At 36.7% G+C, this 22,322-nt stretch overlaps 1 protein-coding gene across 1 annotated transcript in view; it reads left to right on the top strand.

The window, feature by feature from the left end:
- The window catches only part of PDE3B (phosphodiesterase 3B), a 161,063-nt gene that overhangs the window by 78,797 nt on the left and 59,944 nt on the right, over positions 1-22,322 (top strand). Inside the window, exon 3 of the mRNA XM_029915561.1 lies at positions 17,291-17,341. Within this exon, the coding sequence (XP_029771421.1) occupies positions 17,291-17,341 (51 nt within the window). The remainder of the gene's footprint in view (positions 1-17,290; positions 17,342-22,322) is intronic.

Genomic DNA, 22,322 nt, shown 5'->3' with positions numbered 1-22,322 from the left:
CTGAAAGGTCAAATGGTGAATATCCCGCCCAAGGAGCAAGACTGTTTATACAATAGTACATACTAACCTATACTAAGTGTGAGCAATCCAGATAGCATATATTTTAGACAAGAGCATATCAACACATGAAACATTTTGTGAGCATGTGGTAATGCTTTTATTTTTTATTTTGTTTATTTTTTTAAATTTACATCCAAGTTAACATATGGTGCAACAATGATTTCAGGAGTAGATTCCTTAATGCCCCTTACCCAGTTAGCCCATCCCCCTCCCACAACCCCTCCAGTAACCCTCTGTTCTCCATATTTAAGAGTCTCTTATGTTTTGTCCCCCTCCCTGTCTTAATATTTTTTTTGCTTCCTTTCCTTATGTTCATCTGTTTTGTGTCCTTTTTTTTATAAATATATTTTTTTAATATTTTATTTATTTTTAATACAGAGAGAGACAGAGCATGAGAGGGGGAGGGGCAGAGAGATAAGGAGACACAGAACTGGAAGCAGGCTCCAGGCTCTGAGCTAGCTGTTAGCACAGAGCCTGACGCGGGGCTCGAACCCACGAACGTGAGATCTGACCTGAGCCGAAGCCGGAGGCTTAACCGACTGAGCCACCCAGGCGCCCCTGTTTTGTGTCTTAAAGTCCTCATACGAGTGAAGTCATATGACACTTGTCTTTCTCTGACTCATTTTGCTTAACATGATACTGTCCATTTCCATCCACGTAGTTGCAAATGGCAAGATTCCATTCTTTTTTGATTACTGAGTAATACTCCATTGTATGTATATGTATATACACACACACACACACACACACACACACACACACACACCACATCTTCTCTATCCATTCATACATTGATGGGCATTTGGGCTCTTTCCATACTTTGGCTATTGTTGATAGTGCTGCTATAAGCATTGGGGTGCATGTGACCCTTCGAAGCAGCATTCTGTATCTCTTGGATAAATACCTAGTAGTGAAATTGCTGGGTTGTAGGGTAGTTTTAATTTTTTGAAGCACCTCCATACTGTTTTCCAGAGTGGCTGCACCAGTTTGCATTCCCAGATAATGCTTTTTTTTTTTTTATGTTTATGTTTGAGAGAGAGAACACACAAGCGCACACACACACACAGAGACACAGAATCCAAAGGAGGCTCCAGGCTCTGAGCTGTCAGCACAGAGCCTCATGTGGGGCTCGAACTCCTGAACCATGTGATCATGACCTGAGATGAGGTTGGATGCCCAACCGACTGAGGCACCCCAAAGTATATTCTTACTTTATCTTCATAATAAATTTAAGATCACACATTCTCTTCTATACTGACATCTGAAACAAACTTAGTTCAGTCATGGGGTGCCCAGATGGCTTGGTTAAATGCCTGCCTCAATTTCAGTTCAGGTTGTGATCTCATGCTTCATAATATTGAGCTCTGTGCTGTAAGCACAGAACCTGTTTGGGATTCTCTGTCTCTGTCTCTGTCTCTGTCTCTCTCTCTCTCTCTCTCTCTCTCTCTCTGCTCCTTCCCTGCTTGGGCACATGATCTCTCTCTCTCTCTCTAAATGAAGTAAGTTCAGTTCTTGGTAAATTGTAGGCCACTCTTTCTTTCACTACATAAAGTTGTCCTACTGTCTAATAGAAACAGATGTTGTTTTAAGTGATTTAAGAACCCAGCTTTAGCAGGAGACCAAGTACTAAAAGCCAGGAAGGCAAATGTGTACTACAGGTATTTATCAATGGAAAGTTCATCATTTTCATGTTTTTATAAACTGGTCTTTTCTATACGGTGAAAGAGACTCTTAGGAGCAGACATTCTCAGCATAATAATGAAATGTGAACATTCCAGTATAATCTTATCATTAAAACTCAGGATTTTGTAGCTAGAAAGGCCACAGTTTGGATTCTGGCTCTGTTGCTAACTTGCCATGTAAGCTTGGTGTCTCTCTGCCACAGTTAAGTGCAAAAGAAGAACAACAGGTCTTAAGTGTGGTGACAGCATAGAATACTCTCAATAGATGTTAGCCCTTATTAATAGCATTGATAGATTCCACAGCCAAAATTTAGATTTTTAAAATGTAATAAGTGATATAGGTTAATTCATTTTATAAGTTATTTATTAAGCAACAGATAATATGTGCTAGACACTCACTTTGCTAGGTTTGGGATCACAGGAACAAATGAGACCTTGTTCTCCTAGAGACTGAAGGTGCATAATTTGAGTCTGATTTGTATTCATAACTGGCAAATTAGTAAACAGTGCCTATGCTGACATACATGTTCCTAGCCTAATGGTTTATTTAGCTATCCTCATTAACCATCAGCATACCAAAAAGGCTAGGTTAGTTTATTTTTTAATGACTTTGTTGTCAAGAATTAGCACAATTTGTCACTGTGCTAGCCTCACTAATCTCAGCAAAACACTAGGTTGGTGTGCTTTTGTCCCCTAATGAATGAGCAGCTGTTGATTTAGGGGGAAAAAAGACTATCAAATTAAAAATAGAAATATATATATTTTTTCTTTTATTAATGTTTAGTTTTGAGAGCGAGAGAGCACGCGTGTGCATGAGCAGAGGCAAAGAGGCAGACACAGAATCTGAAGCAGGCTCCAGGCTCTAGCTGTCAGCACAGAGCCCGACATGGGGCTCCGACTCCTGAACTGTGAGATCATAACCTGAGCTGAAGTCGGAGCCAAACCGACTGAGCCACCCAGACACCCCCCCAAAATAGAAATATTTTAAAAATTCGACTATATTGATCATTGGCAGATCTTATAAGCTATAACTACCTGGTTTTGTTTTTGATGCCAGTTGCAGCTACTAATGGTAACTATTACGTTTAACTAAACAGTTTAATGTTTGGGAAAATAGATTTATTCCACACTGAACAGTTGGCAGTTGCTCTCAGTTTATTTAGGCTCCCTAGAACTTACTTGAGGCTTAATTTTGATCTGTCAGTTTCTTTAGCTGATCCTTGTCACATTATAATAAAAATTCATGTTAAGTAATTCTCAGAGGTTTAGTATTTTATAGATGGAAAATTAGTGTTTAGTGGTCTCCAACATGGTGATGTTTTTCTTTAAATGGAGTGTTAATATTTAAAAAGTCATTTTGCTTATGCAAAGCATAAAGCTTTTAGTACATTTTGTTGTGCAAATTTAGGATATGCTGTGATGATCCTTGGGGATATGATTTTTTTTTAATAGACCAGAGGTTCTATTTTCATTTTCAAATCAAGTCGCTATGAGGCTAGTATCTTTGTTTGCTCAATTTTAAGCTCGGTTACCATGACAAAACTTATTTACTCAACTAATGCCTAGTGGTGTCAAACAAATACTGCTGGCAAGTTGAATAATTTCTATCTGACCAATAAAAATCCCAAATAAAAATAGCAATTTTCATTTTAAATGCAAGAAGAATAGTTTTGTTAGTATACATTGATTTCAAAATTTCTTTTTTGGTTAATTACAATGTATGTTGGTACTTTTTGATAAATATAGGAGACAAAGATATTAAAGAAAATTAACATTCAGTTGTAAAATAAAGGCAGTTAGGGCCTAGTATATGTATCTCTGTTAAAATTATTAACAATAATAACTACTATTTAAAACTTTATGCATATAAAGGTTGATTTCACCCAAGTGACAAAATATTCTTTAAAACACGTTTTTAAAATGTTTGTTTTTGAGAGAGGGAGAGAGGGAGAGAGAGAGAGAGAAGAGGGAGGGACAGAGTGAACTCGACAACATGGGAAGGGGTAGAGAGAGAGAGGAAGACAGAGGATCCAAAGCAGGCTCAGTGCTGACAGCACAGAGCCTGATGCAGGGCTTGAACTCATGAACTGTGAGATCATGACCTGAGTTGAAGCCAACGCTTATCCAACTGAGCCACTCAGGTGCCCTGACAATAGAATATTCTGAAATATATCTGTGCTACTTTCTAATATAGTCATTTTTGTATGAAATGTCTTTTATGCTTTGGAGATATAGCTATTTGGCAGAATCAGAGTTCTCTGTTTCTGGTCTTGAATCTTTACCATACTGGCAGTGTGCTTGTTCATATTGAATACTCTATTTCTGATTACTAGTTTCTAAATTAGCTTGCAGTTCTTGCTGCCAAGAAGCTTTATTGTTTAAATAATACTTGTACTGTGGCCTTTAAGTATTTCTTTTGTTTGAAGAGGCCAGATACCTCAACTGAGATGAAGAAATAGGAAGTAGAAAATAAAACCAAGAAAAATATGGTTTAAGTCAGACGTAGAAAGTGGTAAGCAGATTTTTGTTTCTAGATCTATCCTCTGCATTGGTTTGGGGAGATAATCAGATGTGAGTATGGTTGGAAAGATGAGTTGGTAGACTTAAAAAAGTTAATCAGAGAGATGTTTGTATTTTCTTTGCAGATGGCTTGTCTCACTTAAAACTAAAAAGTTCCTTTATTTTTAATTAGAATGTCTACCTACAGGTGGATTTTTTTTAGTTGAATGAGGTTAGGCACAGAGGTAAGAAAGACAAGGAAAATAAATTACTCTGATGTATGTTTTCTTTATCTGTAGAATGAGAAGATTGGAATTGTTGGCTTCTAAATTACCTTTAGCTGAAATGTACTCTCAATATTTATAATAGGATAGTAACATGATACAAATGGCTTTGAAGATTGATTTTATTGGATAATGTTTATGTAGTTGTAAGAGAGGAAAATTGATTGGAGGCTGTTACGAGTCATCCAGGATTAATATAATAAAAATATAAAAATATAGTGATGACAGAAAATCAGAAATACCTAGATTGAATTAGGTATGAGGAAGGAGAGGAATTTTTTAAAATGAGTCCTTTATTCATTCAAGTTATTTAATCTAAGTTTTATTATACATTAAAAAATACTCATCTCACAGGATGAATATGAAGGTTGAATGTAATAATGTATATAAAGTGCCCAACAGAGTGTGTGACATAGTAAACGCACATGTTTTCATTTTCTTTTGTTGCATATAGTTTGCCAGACCGTATGGTTTGCATATGGTGCCTCTCATCTGTTAAGTAGGTTTTATTTTAGTTGCAGTGAGGAATTTGAGGATACTAAAAGACTAACAAGACTGACCATTTGTTCTCTTTCAAATGCATGACTCATACAACATTTAGATAGTACCTACATGAGCTTCCAACCTTCTGTCCAATGTCAGCAGAATGGTGGCCCATGGCTGGTGTTGGCAGTTCTAATGATCAAAGATAGGGTTGGGTGGATAGACTGCAGAGGGATGTCAAAGCCTAAAGCTGAGCCCTTGAAGGGAAATTTCTAGTTTTTTCTTAAAAGATTATTCTAGTCCTCTTCAAGTACTCCTTTTGAGGCAGAGATTACAAATTGATGATGAAATAGTCTCTGCCCAAGGTAAGATACCATTAGGACTCTCCATTGTATTATTTGGGAATATGAAGGTTATGCGTCTCTGTAAACACATAGAGGAGACAAAGATACAAAAGAGCCAAAGAGCAGAATTCCCAAGCAAAAGGACTTCCAGCAGAGATTTTGCATGTTTATCTGTAACTATTTCACCAGTACTTCTTGGTCATCATTCTTAAGTTTAAACTCTAATTTTTCTGTCCTCAAATAAACTTTAAAGGGCAATCAGAAGAGAAATATATGTTGTATTTGCTTTGTTAGTCAGTGAGTAAGCCTGTCTAGGACCAGCTAGTTCCTTTCTTTTACCTGAATGTCTACAAGTTGTGGATCTTTTAGTTGTGTGAGCTGTATAGAGTTGATAGGAAAAAAGCAACCCAGCCTCTTCTGTTTTGAGTCCAAAGTAGGTGAGAAGAAGTATAGTATAGTGTCTGTGAGCCTGGGCTCTGGCATCTTCATACTTACTGTATGTAGAGCTGAGGGTGCCGTTAGATTTGCTTGTAAGATCACCATCTTAGGTTGATATAACAGGAGACCTTCTGATCTGCTGATTTTTCCTTCCAGACCCAGGATCGAGTTTGTAGCATGTTTTTGTTATTGAAGTGAGAAGCCATTTTTCCTCTTTTGGTCTTGCTCATAAACCATGCTTATAATTCTAGAATATTTATTAGACTATTCTTTATGCACTCCTGAATTCAAGTGTTTTAGTACAGTTTTTTTTTTTTTTTACATTTTTTATTTCTTTATATTAAGAGAGAAAGAGAGAGCAAGTGAGCATGCAGGGTGGGGGAGGAGTACAGAGAGAAGGAGAGAGAATCCCAAGCAAGCTCTGTGGTGTCAGTGCAAAGCCCAATGCAGGGCTTGATTCCAAAATTCTGGGATCATGACCTGAGCCAAAATCAAAAGTTGGATGCTCAACTGACTGAGCCAGCCAGGATTCCCTGTTTTAGTAAGGTTTAAAAAAACATTAGCTATTATTAGTTGAATCCCCTTATTTGCTTAAATTATACTAAAAATTATATTAAAAATTATATTGTAACATAAAAAGAAACCATTTTATTCGTGGTAGGGTAGGTATTTTCTTTAAAGAAAATAGAAATTATTTTCTTTAAAGGTTTACAGTTCCAATTTTTTCCAGTCATTTTTGGCACATTATCCCCAGCATGTATACTCTTTTATGGAGTGTAGAAACTGTATCAGGGAGGGAGATGAAATTTTGTTCCATCATAGGGTAGAGAAAGCAGTTGAGGCATGTTTCAAGATATGTATCCAGAAACGAATAGGAGGTCTGGAAGAGGAGTAGGTAGGTAAAACTTTGAAACCATCTAGAGAGAATTAGGGATTAAGAATACTGGTGGAATAGAAGCTATTACATATTATACTTATAAAATGGTTTTCTGGGAGCACCTGGTTGGCTCAGTTAAGTGTCCAACTCTTCATTTCAGGTCATGATCTCATAGTTTGTGAGCTTGAGCTCCCTGTCGGGCTCTGCACTGACCTCTTGGGAGCCTGCTTTCGATTCTGTCTCCCTGCCTCCCTGCCCCTCCCCCACTTGCTCTCTCTCAAAAATAAATATTTAAAAATGGTACCCTCTGCTTGAATTCCTTTACCACAGTAAGATGAGACCATGGTCTTGGAACTGTTATGTAAGTTAAATTAAAAAAGGTGTTTTATTCCATCTTGAACATCAGATGATAAAAATAGTCTCTTAAGACCTAGTGGACAAAAATTTTAAATGCTTATTTATCAATAAGACATAGAGATTTTAAGTAATTGGTACTTTCACAGATTAAAAGCTCTATGTATTTCAAATGATGCATGACTTTAGTACTTATGTATTTTGCTCACTCAACCTGTGTTTATCCCCTGTCCCTTTACATATCTTTGCTTCAGAGTTCGTACTACTGACAGGAGAGGAAAAAAAAAGAAACAGGTTTTAGGTGGGACTTTATAAAATCTGAATTCTCAATTCAGCTTCAGAAGATCACACCTTATAATACAGTATTATGTAATTTACTTCCTTTTGAATTTATTAAAAGGGGAGTGAATTTTATTGGGACTCATCTGGCATGTTCAAGGACCAGTAAATAAACTGGTGTAGCTAGATCAGTGTCTTCTTAAGAGGGAATCATAGGAGAGGAATTGGAAACAACAGGTAAACCTCACTCTTTTGAGGAATTTTGCTATAAAGAGGAGCAGAGAAATGGGGCATTGGCTGGGTGTAAGTGGATCCTGAGAGGAGGTATGAAATTGCAGCAATCTAATCAGAATGATTTGGGAGAGGGGGAGAGTTGCTGGTGAAATATCTTCAAGCGGGCACACGGGACTGGATTAAGTATGTTTACAGAGAAGCTGGCCATTGACTAGTGCTCCGAGTGCATCTGTAGTAACTGCATGAAGCATTAGGGAAGATGGGATCATTATCAGGGTAAGCTGGTAAATAAAAACGAGGTGTGGGCAGATACTCTTCACTTTTGGAAAGAAGGGTTTCATAAAAGTGAATAATTATCCTTCTAGCATCGTGAAAAGGGAATGAAATTGGAGGGAGATAAAATTTGAGTACAAATTCTAGCTCTGATTTACCAGCTGACATGTGAACTTAGTTACAGCATCCCTGTATTATTCAGGGGTGTAGAAATAGAATTCATGTCAGGGTGGTTCAAATTAAAAGATGTTAATGAACAATCTACTTTGAGAGAATGAGCAGGGTTAGAAGAATGGATAAGGGATGGTTCAGCAGCTAGAGACTAGCAGCTATGGCAAGCTGTTACCTCGCCTGGGCCTGGAAGAAGGGGTGAAAATGGGGTTTTCAGAAGGGAAGACCATCAGGTAGGAGCCATAGTCATGGAGGGAGACAGCTATTACCAGGGGCAGTGGTGCATAGGCAACAGAAAAGAGATAACTTTTCTCTTTATTTCACCAGTTCCCTGCTGGTGGCTCCCAACCGAAGCAGAAAACAGCTGCACGGGAGTTCAGGTGATGCAGAATGTAGGGTTCAGCCTCCCCAGGGTCGAGGGAAGGGCAAAGAAGAAATCTGGGAGGCAAATGCAGAAGTATTAGTATAATCACCAAGCCTCAACTTTTCCAGATAGAAAATGTGGTTTCTTGCAAAACTGTTGTGATTTTACATGGCTGCCAGGTACCTGCCACATTGTTAGGACATAAGCATTTAGTAGAGGATAATAATTATAAAATGATATGACATCATTGTTAAAAATCCTTAAAACTTTGGAGTAGAGTTGAATTAATTTCTGTCTCTGCCACTTACTAGTCATGTGACTTTGAGCATGCTGCTTAACCTTTCTGTCTGTTGTGTCTGTTGTAGTCTCTGTTGTGCCATCTGTAAAATGGGGGAAAAGGCTTACCAAAGAGAATTCTAGTAAAGATTAAATGGGACAATATTTATTAAGTACCTAACATAGTGCTGATATATAGCATACAGTGTAAGTTACCATGAACTTAATCATATTATTTGATTTAGTAGGGGTAGTGAATGAAGATTAGTTTCCAAGTAATACTAGTCCTCCCACCACCTGTTCTGTATTGTGCATGCGCGCATGTGCGCCAGCGCGCGCACACACACACACACACACACACACACCTTTTTCCTGCTTGTCAGTTTTCTGACTGGGGCCCTTCTTTGTCCTACAGGGGTCAAGAATATTCTTTCATGTTAGAAAGTACAGCTTTAGTTAGTTTAATGCTCTGGCTATCCATTTATGTTTTTGGCTTATGTTCAGTAAACTCAATTAACAGTTAAATGGTTTCCTTAATTGGGGCTAAGTTGGAAAACATAGATGCAGAAGTTGGAAATACTGAAATTCAGTCAGTTTCATTCGTGTAGATTTATTCATAAAGCTCAAGTAAAATGTCATTAAGAAATAAAAGAATTAAAAGATATTTTGGTAGTTAATTCACAGCTGTACCATAATAAATATTTTTTACATTTCACATAACAGTAATATAAGTTTGACTTGAAGGCACATATATGTTTTTCTCTCTGGCTACATAGGGAACAATGAAATGAAACCTCATTGACGTAATTGACCCTGATAACATCTCCTGGTTGTACTGCTGATGTTTCAGTGTGGTATTGGTGGTTTTGTAGAGCTCTGTAAAGCATGTTGGACTTATAAACATATTCAAACAGAAACTTTTATCAGGATTCAACTTTTTAACCACAAAGTTGAATTTATATGAAGGCATAGCCTTGGCTCACTTTATCAAATCAGCTAGAAACACTTTTTTTAGTAGAATATACCTTATGTTACTTAGCATGCTGTTTTTAAAAGTAGTTTTGAACAGATTATTATAGTATGTGAAAATATATAATTTCTGATACTATATTATATTTGAGCTTAGAAGGAAACAGATAAATAGAATATTGGAACCTCCTAAAACACCAGCTAAAAGTTCATGCTTTCATTAAACAATGTCTTATGGTAAGAACCATATTTTTGAAAACCTAGCATCCTCACTATAACTTCTTTTTTTTTTTTACTGTTCCTAAAAATTTAGCTAATTTAAATTATTTATTTTTATATTTAAATTATTTACAGAATCTACTTTGGTATTGGTACTAAAGTTTAGTGCCTAAAATTTGCTGACTTGGGAACAAAGTGTATATAGGACATTATAGTGTTTACTTGCAAGTAAGATTTTAAAAGAGCTATATATTATTACACAGGAAGAAGGAATGTTTTTTGCCAATTTTTCTTAAAACATTTCTTTATTTTTGAGAGACAGAGAGAGAGACACAGAGTGTGAGCAGGGGAGGGTCAGAGAGAGAGGGAGACACAGAATCTGAAGCAGGCTCCAGGCTCTGAGCTGTCAGCACAGAGCCTGATGCAGGATTTGAACCCACGAACTGTGAGATCATGACCTGAGCTGAAGTTGGCTGCTTAACCCACTGAGCCACCCAGGCTTCCCTTAAATTTTTAATATCTGTGTGGTATCCACTATGTATTCAGTATGCATAGTAGGTATGCATAGTAGGCACCTACTAATTTTAGATAAATGTATAAAAATGATTCATTATTATTTTTAAAAACTAAAAAATTACAGTATTTTTATATCAGTGAACATTGTTTACAGTATTGAGGTTATCTCTATTGCAGCTCTCTGATGAGGTTGTGTGTTATAGATTCATCCTATATTCAACCAAATTCTTTTCTTTCCTCTATTTCTCTTAAATTAGAAAAATCTAAGCAAAATCCTAATTGGTGATGGAAGGTAGCAAGTGTTTGTGGCTGTTGGTTTGAACACTCCAAGATTCAACATGGGCTCTGCCAACTTTGAGGAGATTTCTCACTACAGCTTATTTTCAGGGTTGTATCAGTTGCTAAGTTAATGGCCATTATCATACTTAAAAGCTTGAGAAATAGGTTCTATGTGTTTTATTAAAGAAAACACTTACATTTACTATTTGTGTTTACATTTTATATTTGTCTTTTAATATTTTTATATTTGCCCCATTTTCCACAGCACACTGAAAAGCTGTACTCTGGCCAAAAATTGAGTGCATTTAGATTTATCCTATTTCTTTAACATTGAATTATGACTAACATATGTGTTTTAACCACCAGCTGTTTTCTGGGAATAAAGTAGCATATAAACTTGCAGTTAGGAGTCATTCTCATTGTTTAACTAGACTTTTCCTTGCTGTACAGATAACTAAGTCTATCAGAACTTATTCTAACTCAGTTTCTGTCGAAGTTCACAAAAGAATTATTACATAGGGACACAATCATACCATCTTTTGTGGCATGGGTTCTCAGTGATAAACACAAAAATTAGTCTGTGGACCCTTCCTCATGTATACTGCATATACACCAAGAGCTAATTCAGACTTTGCACATGAGGGTATTTATCCAGCAATAAAGTTAAATATCTACTGTATGCAAATGTGACAGTAGTTTAAAAAATTTTTTTAAATGTTTATTTTTGAGAGAGAGACAGAGTGCAGGTAGGGGAAGGGCAGAGAGAGAGACAGAATCTGAAGGAGGCTCCAGGCTCTGAGCTGTCAGTACAGAGCTGGACGCAGGGCTCAAACCACAAACTGTCTGTGAGATCATGATTTGAGTTGATGTCGGTTGCTAAACTGAGCCACCCAGGTGACCTAGTAGTTACTTTTTTACATTATATGCCTTTTCAATTATGTGATGTCCCAAGGTGTCATATGGTAAGTATATGTTGGAAATTATTTAATCTGTTCACTCTTCCAGCATAATGCTTATCATCTATATCCTGTCTTTACTAGTCTTTTGCCAATAGTTTCTTTTCTTTTTTTTAAATATGCTTTTGCAGTGAGGAGCACAGAATCTGAATGGTGCCTCTATAATTTTTGTCTCTTCTGTTTTAGGAACAAAAATCTTCAGTTTCACATAAGAAGGCATTATTGTTCTAGAAAAATGCTATTGACTTACTAAAAACATTTTTATATTTTGTTTGAATAGGTCATAAAAGTTTCCATGGCTTACTACCATCATTTGGTAAAGTTTCAAAGTGAAAACCATGCAGAAGAATATAGGGTGAATGAATTACAAGTCTAAAAAATATTAGCTTTGGGACGCCTGAGTGGCTCAGTTGGTTAAGCATCTGACTTTGGCTCAGATCATGATCTTACAGTTTATAAGTTCCAGCCTTGCATTGGCTCTCTGCTGTTGGCACAGAGCCTGTTTGAGATGCTCTCTCTCCAGCCCCCTCTCTCTGCTCCTCCCTTGCTTACATGCGCTCCTTCTCCCTCCTTCTCTCTCAAAATAAATAAACATTAAAAGAATAATTTTAAAAATTAGCTTTTGTTTTTTAAAGTTTATTTTGAGAGAGAGAATTCCCCAGCAAGCTTCATGTGGTCAGCGAGGAGCCCAACATACAGGGTTTGATCCCAGGAACTGTGAGATCATGACCTGAGCCAAAATCAAGAGTCGGACGCTCAACCGACTAAGCCCCCCAAATCAGATTTTAGATAGTCACTGTTGCATGTCTCAGTACCATTTTTGTTTTTATGGGTTTGTGTGGTGTTCTCACACCCAGAGATATGTATTCCATTTGCATTAGAATCTCGTTCTTGATCTAGGCTTAGCATTTATCTTGAGTTATGTTTCTATGCTATCCTGGGTTATGTATGTTCCTTATGCTTTAGGAAATCAACTTTGAACCATATTTTTTTTTTGATTGGGGATATAATACAACACAGTGAAAAGAATGCAGATTTAACAGATGTTAACAATAATATTTGAATGACATAAAAATACTTTAGATGATTTGTAAAGAATAACACAGACCTAAGGTACCTGCCCAGCTTTGAAGAATATAATAGTTATTAAGATGAAAATGGTGAGGGGTGGTAACCTGGGTTGGTTACGCGGCTGACTTCAGCTCAGGTCATGATCTCGTGGTTCGTGTATTTGAGACTCATGTTGGGCTCTGGGCTGACAGCTCAGAGTTGGAGCCTGCTTTGGATTCTGTGTTTCCCTCTCTCTTGGCTTCTCCCCTGCCTTGTGCTCTCTTTCTCTCAAAAATAAATATAAAAAAAAATTTTTTACAATGATATTTATGTGGAAATCAGAATTAATCTTATATTTCACAATTTTGAAATATATGTAAACTAAATTGATTCCTTTGCCCTTTAAATATTCCAGACCACTGACAAATGACTAATGATTCACAAGTCATAATCTGATTAAAAAATGGTGAATACTCGATTACTATTTCCTAGTTTAAATTTTATCTAAATCCTAATATTATAGAGACATTGAGCAATGTTTTCATTAAGGGGTTTGTTACTTTGAATCTCTCTCAATTTATCCTGTATTATTAGTTCTCCTACTGTCTTGGATCACTCCTATCAAGTACAGACAAGTTCTAGCACCTATCAGGTTAACAACAAAGTATTATCCCCACATTCTTCTCCAACTACGGTTCCATTTCATTCTTGCCATTTACAGTGTGATTTCCCCAGAGTTTTTGTTAGTCACTGTCTTCACTTCTTTACCTAAGTCCTTAATTTTTTAATTAAAGCTTAACAAATACTTGTAAAAATCTGTATAAAGTATAGATGAAGGATAACACACACCATCTATTCTGCTTTACCATTAATTTTGAGTTGTCTGTACACCACTCCCAGGTCTAATTTCCTTCTCTCTCCCTCAGATACAATCACCATACTGAATTAAAAAAAATGTTTATCTATTTTTGAGAGCAAGAGAGAGAGAGCACGTGCAATTGTGGGAGGAGAGAGAGAGAGAGAGAGAGAGAGGGAGGGAGGGAGGGAGGGGCAGGCAGGCAGAGGATCTGAAGCGAGTTCTGTACTGCCAGCAGAGAGTCTGATGCGGGGCTGGAACCTTATGAACTGCAAGATCATGACCTGAGCTGAAGTCAGATGCTTAATCAACTGAGCCACCCAGGCGCCCCTATAGTGAATTTCTTTATAGTTTCTCATACATTTATATTCCTAAAAAGTATAGTTAAGTGTATTTTACATCTATGAAATTATTACTGTATGTATCCTTCTGTGACTTGTTTTTCTCAAATTCAACCTTATGTTTCTGGGATTTATTTATATAGTATGTAGCTGTACTTCATTTATTTTCACCATTGTATTCCATTGCATGAATATACACAAATTTCTCTCTTTTGTTATGGATAGACATTTGGGTTGTATCTAGTTTTCTTGCTAGCCCCTAATATAAGTGCAGCTATGTGCATTTATATTAAACTATAAATCCAAATCAAGCTTTGGAAAGGTTTTTCTCTGAATTTGTTATGGATTGATGCTTTTGTAAAATATACTACAAATGTTCTGATAATGTTTAATTGCTATAAAAGTTTTTAAAACATGTACTCCTAACTTCTATATTTATCTTACTGTGGACCACACTTGGAATAACACTGCTTTAAGGTCCTAAGGAACTCGTGGATTATACATCTTCTACTTATGCAAAAGTTCTTTTTCAAAATCACTAATATGCTAGTTGTTCAAATTAAACAGAAGACTGTCTACCAGCAGTTTGTTACTTTCAAGATACCTGTTTTCAGTTCTTAACATGCAGGGGATTTCAGACAGAGATCTCCAAGAGCCATTGGAATAGGGTGTACATTACCTTTTATGTTAGTACCAGCTTCTGAGTAGGCAGCCTTGGAACAGCAAGCTAATGTTGCTTTTATAAGCAAGAAGCCAGACTATTTTATTTCGGTATTTCTCAACCTTATTTTCATTATCACTCCCTTAAGGAGCTGTTTTAAACATTTTTTTCCTCCAGTCATCCCTCCTCTCTGAAATTTCAGTGCAGTAGTTTGATAGCCTGTCTGTTTATATACTGTGTTTGGAGGGCTACAACCATTTTATTATTTTTAAGACTTTTTTGGTCTCCCAAGCACCAATTTTCACCAGATTGGGAGTGATAGGACCACCGTTAAGAATGCATGATATGAATACAAATATGGTTCTGACATTACAGTACAAACATTTAAAAAGACAGTATTTAATGACCATATAGGTGAATGAAGTGAGGAGCAAGGAAGACTGTGTTAAGAAACTGTCCTAATGAAAATGTGCTTGATTTAGCAAGAGATCAGCTTTTACTCAGACTGATGAATTGGGAAATTGAGGAATTGGCATGTGGAATAGTCCCTGCTTGATGGCATACTTGTAGAAGAAATGTAGAAGTATGAATTGGATGCCAGTACACTTGGGCAAGTTTGTACATTTAGGATGCTAATTAGTGAATTGATACATATCTCTTAGGTTATTTTTGATGACCCATCCTATAGCTCTGGCTTCACATCTACCTATTCTTCTATACTTTTCTTGGTGTCCTTAAGAAAATATATGATTCACAAACGGTGAGTGAAATGGTGAATAGGCTAGTTGATATCCTCAATCTCAAATGAAAACTTTGACAAGCTAAATTAAGGATGGAAGTAAAATACTGTAGGTTTTTATTGTGTAAGGAGAGCATGGACAAAGTGGAGCCTAATAGTACCAAGTATAAAAGAAACTTAGGAGTTTAAGTTATGTTATTCTTTTTTTTTTAATGTTTTATTTATTTTTGATACAGAGAGAGACAGAGCATGAGAGGGGGAGGGGCAGAGAGAGAAGGAGACACAGAACCGGAAGCAGGCTCCAGGCTCTGAGTTAGTTGTCAGCACAGAGCCTGACGCAGGGCTCGAACCCATGAACGTGAGATCTGACCTGAGCCGAAGTTGGAGGCTTAACCGACTGAGCCACCCAGGTGCCCCTAAGTTATGTTATTCTTAATGTGAGTGTTCTTAGAAAGTTATTAATATCTTAAACTGCATTAATTAATGTTTGTAGACTCTAGCATGTATCCTGGTCAAATCACAACCTGAAATAATTGTATCAGGATTACACTTAGGGCCATATAAAATACTGCATAAATTTAGTGATCTACTAATATTCATGATTATTTTGCATAGAGTTATACTATAGCCATTCTGTGGTACTGGCCCATGAATTTTATAAGTGGTCATAGTATGTCTGCATTTTCTTTGGGAAGGAATAGGTTTCTTTTCACTGGCATCACCTTCCGCAACATGGGATGTTGACAAGGACTTGGAGATAATGACACCTGACAATTTTTTGAGTGATTAAGGGGAGAATATTATCTAAAATAAGGTTCAGCAAGCTATAGCTCATTGATCAAATCCAGCCAGCCAGGGGCCTGTTTTTGTATGACTTTAGAGCTAAGAATATTTTTGCATTTTAAAGGGTTGTAAAACAAACCAAAAAAATTGTCTTAGTGACTTTAGGTGGCTTGCAAAGCCTAAAATATTTACTATCTATCCCTTTCCAGAAAAAAATCTGCCAACTCCTGATAAAATAGTGGACCAGTGATAGAGTGGATAATACATTTAAGATTTTTGCAACCAGAGACAAAAGATCCAATGACAAAAAAACAATACAAATAGTTCAGTATAGGGGTGTCTGGCTGGCTCAGTTGGTAGAGCATGTGGCTCTTGATCTTTGGGGTTGTGAGTTGGAGACACCCCCCACTGGGAGTGAAATTTATTTGGGACAAAAAAACCAACAATAGTTCAGTGTATAGAAATCAGGTGATTATATTACAAATTAAGTAGATTTAAATATAAGACTAGGGTTCAAAACTATGTAGAAAATTGCAATTATAATCAATTTATTTAGGCAAAAGGAGGAGACCTATTTGTTAACTAAATAATCTTAGGAGAAATTTAGGATTAATTATAGGTAGCAGTTATAGCTTGCTAAATGAAAGCCAATTTTTTCTCCAGGAGCCTAGGGACTATTGGAAGGGGAAGCAGCCAGAAAAGCCTGCTGGGAAGAAAAAAGGACAGGAGAAGAGTAGTCTGGGACTAAGAAGTTATCACTGATAGCCTTTAAAAGAGACCGACAGGAAAACCACCACTAATTATCTGCATATCAAAAGGGTTGGGTATTGCTTTTTATAGTTCGGTGTAATTTGTACTTAATCAAACCCCAAGGACAAGCTTTTAAAATGGATTTTGACAAGTGGCTTATTGGTAAGGAAACTGCACCACCCATTGACCTGGGTTTAGGATGGTGAGTGATGATCCTTTGAAGATGGTAGGGACAGAGTTTCTGATGATTTGTCATTTTTCTTGTGTTTTTAGTAACTAGGTGTCATTTTAATTTGTATTTTCCTTTTTGTGGTAATAGATATTTTGAAGGTTAATATGGCTTACTATAGTGACTTTATTCTGACTGTTCTTTTCATTTCTGTCACAGGGTACATAATTTATGGAATACTCTGTCTAGAGATAATTTTTACTTTTCCCAATTTCCCTCCCAAACTGTAAGCTGGCTTAGGCATTGAAGATATTCCATTTTGTCTTTACATATATTTGTTTGTTGGATTCTGGTTTGTAACTAAATTCTTTTTTTTTTTTCCAGATGATTCTTTGGGATTGGGACTTAAAGCAATGGTATAAACCTCATTACCAGGTAAATTTAAATAATATCACTAATAACTATATCTGTAATGAAACTTTTTCAAATTGAAGTATAGTTGACACATAATGTAAGTTTCAGGTGTACTGTAATGAAACTTAAAAAAATTATTTTTAATGGTTATTTTTGAAAGACAGAGAGACAGAGCATGAGCAGGGCAGGAGCAGAGGGAGAGGGAGACACAGAATCTGAAGCAGGCTCCAGGCTCTGAGCTGTCAGCACAGAGCCTGCCGCAGGGCTCAAACTCACAATCTGAAATCATGACTTGAGCTTAAGTTGGACGTTTAACCTACGGAGCCACCCAAGAGCCTCTGTAATTGAACTCTTGACATTAAAAAAAATTTTTTTTCCTAAGATTTTCCTTAACTAAACGGAACTTTCATTTAGGTAGTTTTTTTTTTTTTAATTTAATATACTTTAATGGTAAGGGAAAAAGAAAATAAACCATACTTCTACAAGAGTTATTTTTAAAATATTACTCATAAAATCTGGGCTCAGAATAAACTACTACTTCCATATTAAGGATGATATTTTTTATTCTTACTGTGGGCACCTGATTAACAGCAGGGAAAAAAAAAGATTAAAGGCCACATAGGAGAAAAAGCAAAAACAATTGATAGAGTATTTTGTTAGGGAAACAAAAACACTCTACTTACAGTTTTTGATAAACTTTTAATTGAATTCTAATACAGAAAAGAACACAGCTTGGGGTGCCTAGGTGGCTTGGTCTGTGAAGCATCCTACTCTTGATCTTTGCTTAGGTCTTGAGATCAGGGTCATGTTGTGAGTTCATGCCCTGAGCTGAGCTCTGCTGTGTTAAAAAACATATAAGTATATATAAAAGAAAAGTGCATAGCGTGATGAAGTTTCATAAACTAAATATCCCATGTGACTGGGACCCACATCCAGAAGTAGAACTTTACCACCATCCCAGAAGCCTCACTCACACACGATTCTGGTTGTGTCCTATATCCCCAAAGATAATGTCTGTCTTGACTTTGAGAAGTTAGTTTTCTTATTGATGAACTTCGTATATATAAATAGGATCATATAATATGTAGTCTTTTTCTTTAAAAAGTTTTTTTTAATGTTTAATTATTTTTGAGAGAGAAAGTGAGAGCAAGTCGAGGGGACAGAGGATCGAAAGCAGGCTCCATGCTGATAGCAGAGAGCCTCACACAGGGCTCAAACTCATGAACTGCGAGATCGTGATCTGAGTCAAAGTCAGACACTTAACTGACTAAGACACCCAGGTGCCCCAATATGTACTTTTAAACTTTTTTGGTCACTTCAGTAATATATATTCATATCAGAATTGAAAATACAAATATAAGAGAATATCAGATGGTTTTTCTGCATTTATTGAAATGATTCCTGGATTTTTTTCTATTTATTCTTTTAATGTGGTGAATCATATTGTTTAATTCTGTGTTTGTGTTGAACCATCTCCATATTCCCAGAATAAAGCCAATGTGATGAAGATATTTTAAAAATGTATGTGTGTATATATATATAATATGTATATATATCACTGGGTACTATTAACATTTTGTTTTAGAATTTGAATCCATATTTATGATAAATAGCCCATAATTCTTGTCATGTTTTTTGTATAAAGGTTATAGTAGCCTCATCCAGTAGGATATTCAGTCGGTTATCTAGACAAGTTTGGTAAGATTGGTATTCTTTCTTTCTTTAATGTTTAAAGGAATGCTCTGGTGAAGCCATCTCAGTTTGGAGTTTCTTTAATAAACAAATTTTAAACTATGGATTTTTTAACAGTTTTAGGTCTATTCACTTTTCCTATCTTTTCTTATAACAGCTTAGTTAGTGGTGTGTTTTCTAGGAACTCCTTTTTCTGTTGTTCCCTCCAGCACTCAGACTGCTAAAAGCTTCATTTTACTTTCTTTTTTTTTTTCAATTAAAATATTACTTTGATGTTTTACTTATTTTTGAGACAGAGAGGCAGAATGTGAGTGGGGGAGAGGCGCGTGCGCACACACACACACACACACACACACACACACACACACAGAATCTGAAGCAAGCTCCAGGTTCCGAACTGTCAGCACCGAACCCAGTGTAGGGCTTGAATCCATGAACCTTGAGATCATGACCTCAGCTGAAGTCAGATATTCAACTGACTGAGCCACCCAGGCGCCCCTCTGTTTTACTTTCAAAATATAAATCTTTTTTGAGAAATTTTTCTTGGCTTCTCCATCTCTTCGCCACTGTTTGCAAATTTGCAAATGCCTTTAGGGGGAAAGCTGCTCTGAATTCAAGCTTGCTTCTTTTACTTCTCTCTGAGTTCTTGCTAAGCCTTTATTTATTTTTATTTTTTAATATAGTTTATTACCAAGTTGGTTTCCATATAACACCCAGTGTTCTTCCCCGCAAGTGCCCCTCTCTGTGACCATCACACCCCTTCCCCTTTTGCAAGCCTTTAAAACTCTGCCTATCTTGATAACCCTCAACTCCAGTTTTGGTCTGCTAGCCCCCTAGGCTGACAGGTAGCTCTGCTTTATTTCCGAGCCTCTTCACTGCTCTGCTGCCTATCCTCTCTGGTCTGGCCCGTTATATGCAGCAGATCCCTTGAGGGAAGAAGTAGCACAGCATGGTGTTCATATTAGTTTTTTAACTCTGAGTTCTTATTCTTTCAAGCCCTGGCGGCTTGACTGTGCTCTAGGCTTCGAAATGGCTAGTTTAGTCCATTTTCTTTTCTAGACTGCTTATTCTAGGCAGAAGAGTTGGTTTGATACAGCCTCCTTGCTGAAAAATAAGAGCTTCCTAAGTCACTCTGAACCTATTTTCTCATCTATAAATTGGGAATAATACAAATTCCCTAAGAGGGCTGATAATAATAATAATAATAAAGTGCCTGGTACATAGTAGCATCAAATAAAAATATGACCTAATATTATATTAATTTCAGTAATGAATACTAAGTATAAGACAGGACTTAGCAAAATTTTTCCTATAAAAGACCAGAGAGTAAATATTTCAGCATTTTGCAGGTGAAACAAATCTACCAAGTCCACCTACCTCCCCCTTCTCCTCTTCAATAATCCTTTAGAATGCATAATCCATTCTTAGTTCTCTGGGCAAAAACAAGAGTTCGCCACATATAAGTCAATGGTAGATAGGAATTTAAGTTCAGCTTATAAAATCTGTCACTCTTGCTTACTACAGTCTTACCCAGAATAAAAGTTAGAAGTGCTTATCACGGACCTAAATGACCTTACACAATATGATCCCTTACTTTACTCCCTTTGACTTCTTTGACCTCATGTTGTACTAATTTTTCCTTCGTTTACTCTGCTCCAGTTACTCTGGCCTCCGTGTTATTCTTCAAACAAGCTAGGCAGCCTGTGCTTTGGGGTCTTCACACTTGCTGGTCTCTCTGCCTGGGAAGCTGTTTTCCCATATTTCTGTCCGTTTTTAACTTAAAGATTGTTTTTTCATCCTCTCTAATATTTCAGTACCCTCTGTTACTTCCTTTTCTCTTTCCTTGCTTTTTTCTTCCTCTTTAAGCTGCTCAAAATCCATGATTCTCTGTTGCTCAGATCTGTGAGCCTGGAATCTAGTGTTCTCAAAAATATGGTTCCCAACATGCCTCTCCAACCTTATTTTCCAGACCTCTTAAAAAAAAAAAAAAATGAAGCCTGACTTAAATTTCATGTTCTTTGTATTTCACCATTTACCACTTTTGTACCTTTATTTGTGCTCTTTCTTGAAGAATGAGCTCCCCCAAATACATTTTTAGTTTTGTCATAAAAGAATTATTTCTCCCAATCTTTATAAATAAAATCCTACCAAATTAACATATCAGCTCAAATGCTACCCCTTCTATAAGGTTTCTGTTAACCATTTAGATTAAAATTATATGTATCTTCTTTGAACTCCAATGCCATTTTGTATTTTTATCTTTTCACTTTTCCATATTATGAATAATAGTAATATTTATTGTACTTTACCTGTATGTACTATACACCACTCTATGTGCTTTGCGTGTATCCTCAGATTTAATTCTTCCCCCACCCTGCCCACTAAGTATAACTATATACCTTCAAAATAACAAGAGGCAACAAAATGAAAACTCTGAAAAATGGAAAGAGGAGGGCAGACTAGTTAGGGACCTAATAATGGAAGAAAACAATAATGATAGAGTTTCTTAAAACCCCTGCCTAACAGACAGCTAAAGGTGACCCAAGTCCTGACTCCCCAGCCCAGCAACAGAATGTGATCCAGGTAGGCTCATTCCTTCCCTGAGATTAAATGAGAGTTCTCCAACAATATTAAGCGGGTATAGTTGCTCTAGCAAAGGAGAGGTGACCAGGAACTCCACTGACTGTAAGAGGTCCAGGGAAGTACTCTCATTCCTTACTGGGCATGAAACTCTCCTTACCCAGTGAGAGAGTGGCCAGGGGTTCTGGCAAAAGGGATACTGTCACAGCATGTCCCTAGCCCAGAAAACGCTCTTTTGTTTCTGTGGCCTAGAGATTGTCTTCCACCACCTAGAGGTACCAGGTGACTCAACCTGAGGAAATTCCTCCTTTCCCCCTCCCATCTCCTCACCAACAGAGGTACCAACAGGGACCAGTGGAAACCCTAGTGGCACCTGGAAAAAAGTCAAGCAGAGTGAAATAGTACTTAGTGTGAGTGCCCTCAAAACTAAATTGTCATTAGAACCACAGCCTGAAGAAGTAAACCAGGACGGGTGTGCTAAATTTAAGCAAAGAGCCTACTTCCTAATACAAAATATTTAAATAAGACTCAGTCTTCTATGATAATAGCCCAGATGTTGATGATAAAATGAAAAAGAAATCATTCATTATACCAAGAACCAGGAAAATCACAATTTGAGTGGGAAAAGATAATCAGTCCTTAACACCAAATTGAATCAGATTTGGAATTATCTGAGAAGAAATTTTAAAGCTGCCACCATAAAAATGTTCTAACAAGAAAATACAAAATA

This window comes from Suricata suricatta, chromosome 11 (assembly GCF_006229205.1).
Source record: "Suricata suricatta isolate VVHF042 chromosome 11, meerkat_22Aug2017_6uvM2_HiC, whole genome shotgun sequence".
Classification (NCBI taxonomy): Eukaryota; Metazoa; Chordata; class Mammalia; order Carnivora; family Herpestidae; genus Suricata; species Suricata suricatta.
The sequence above is the reverse complement of the archived record's forward strand: the minus strand, read 5'-3'. Positions and strand labels throughout refer to the sequence as shown.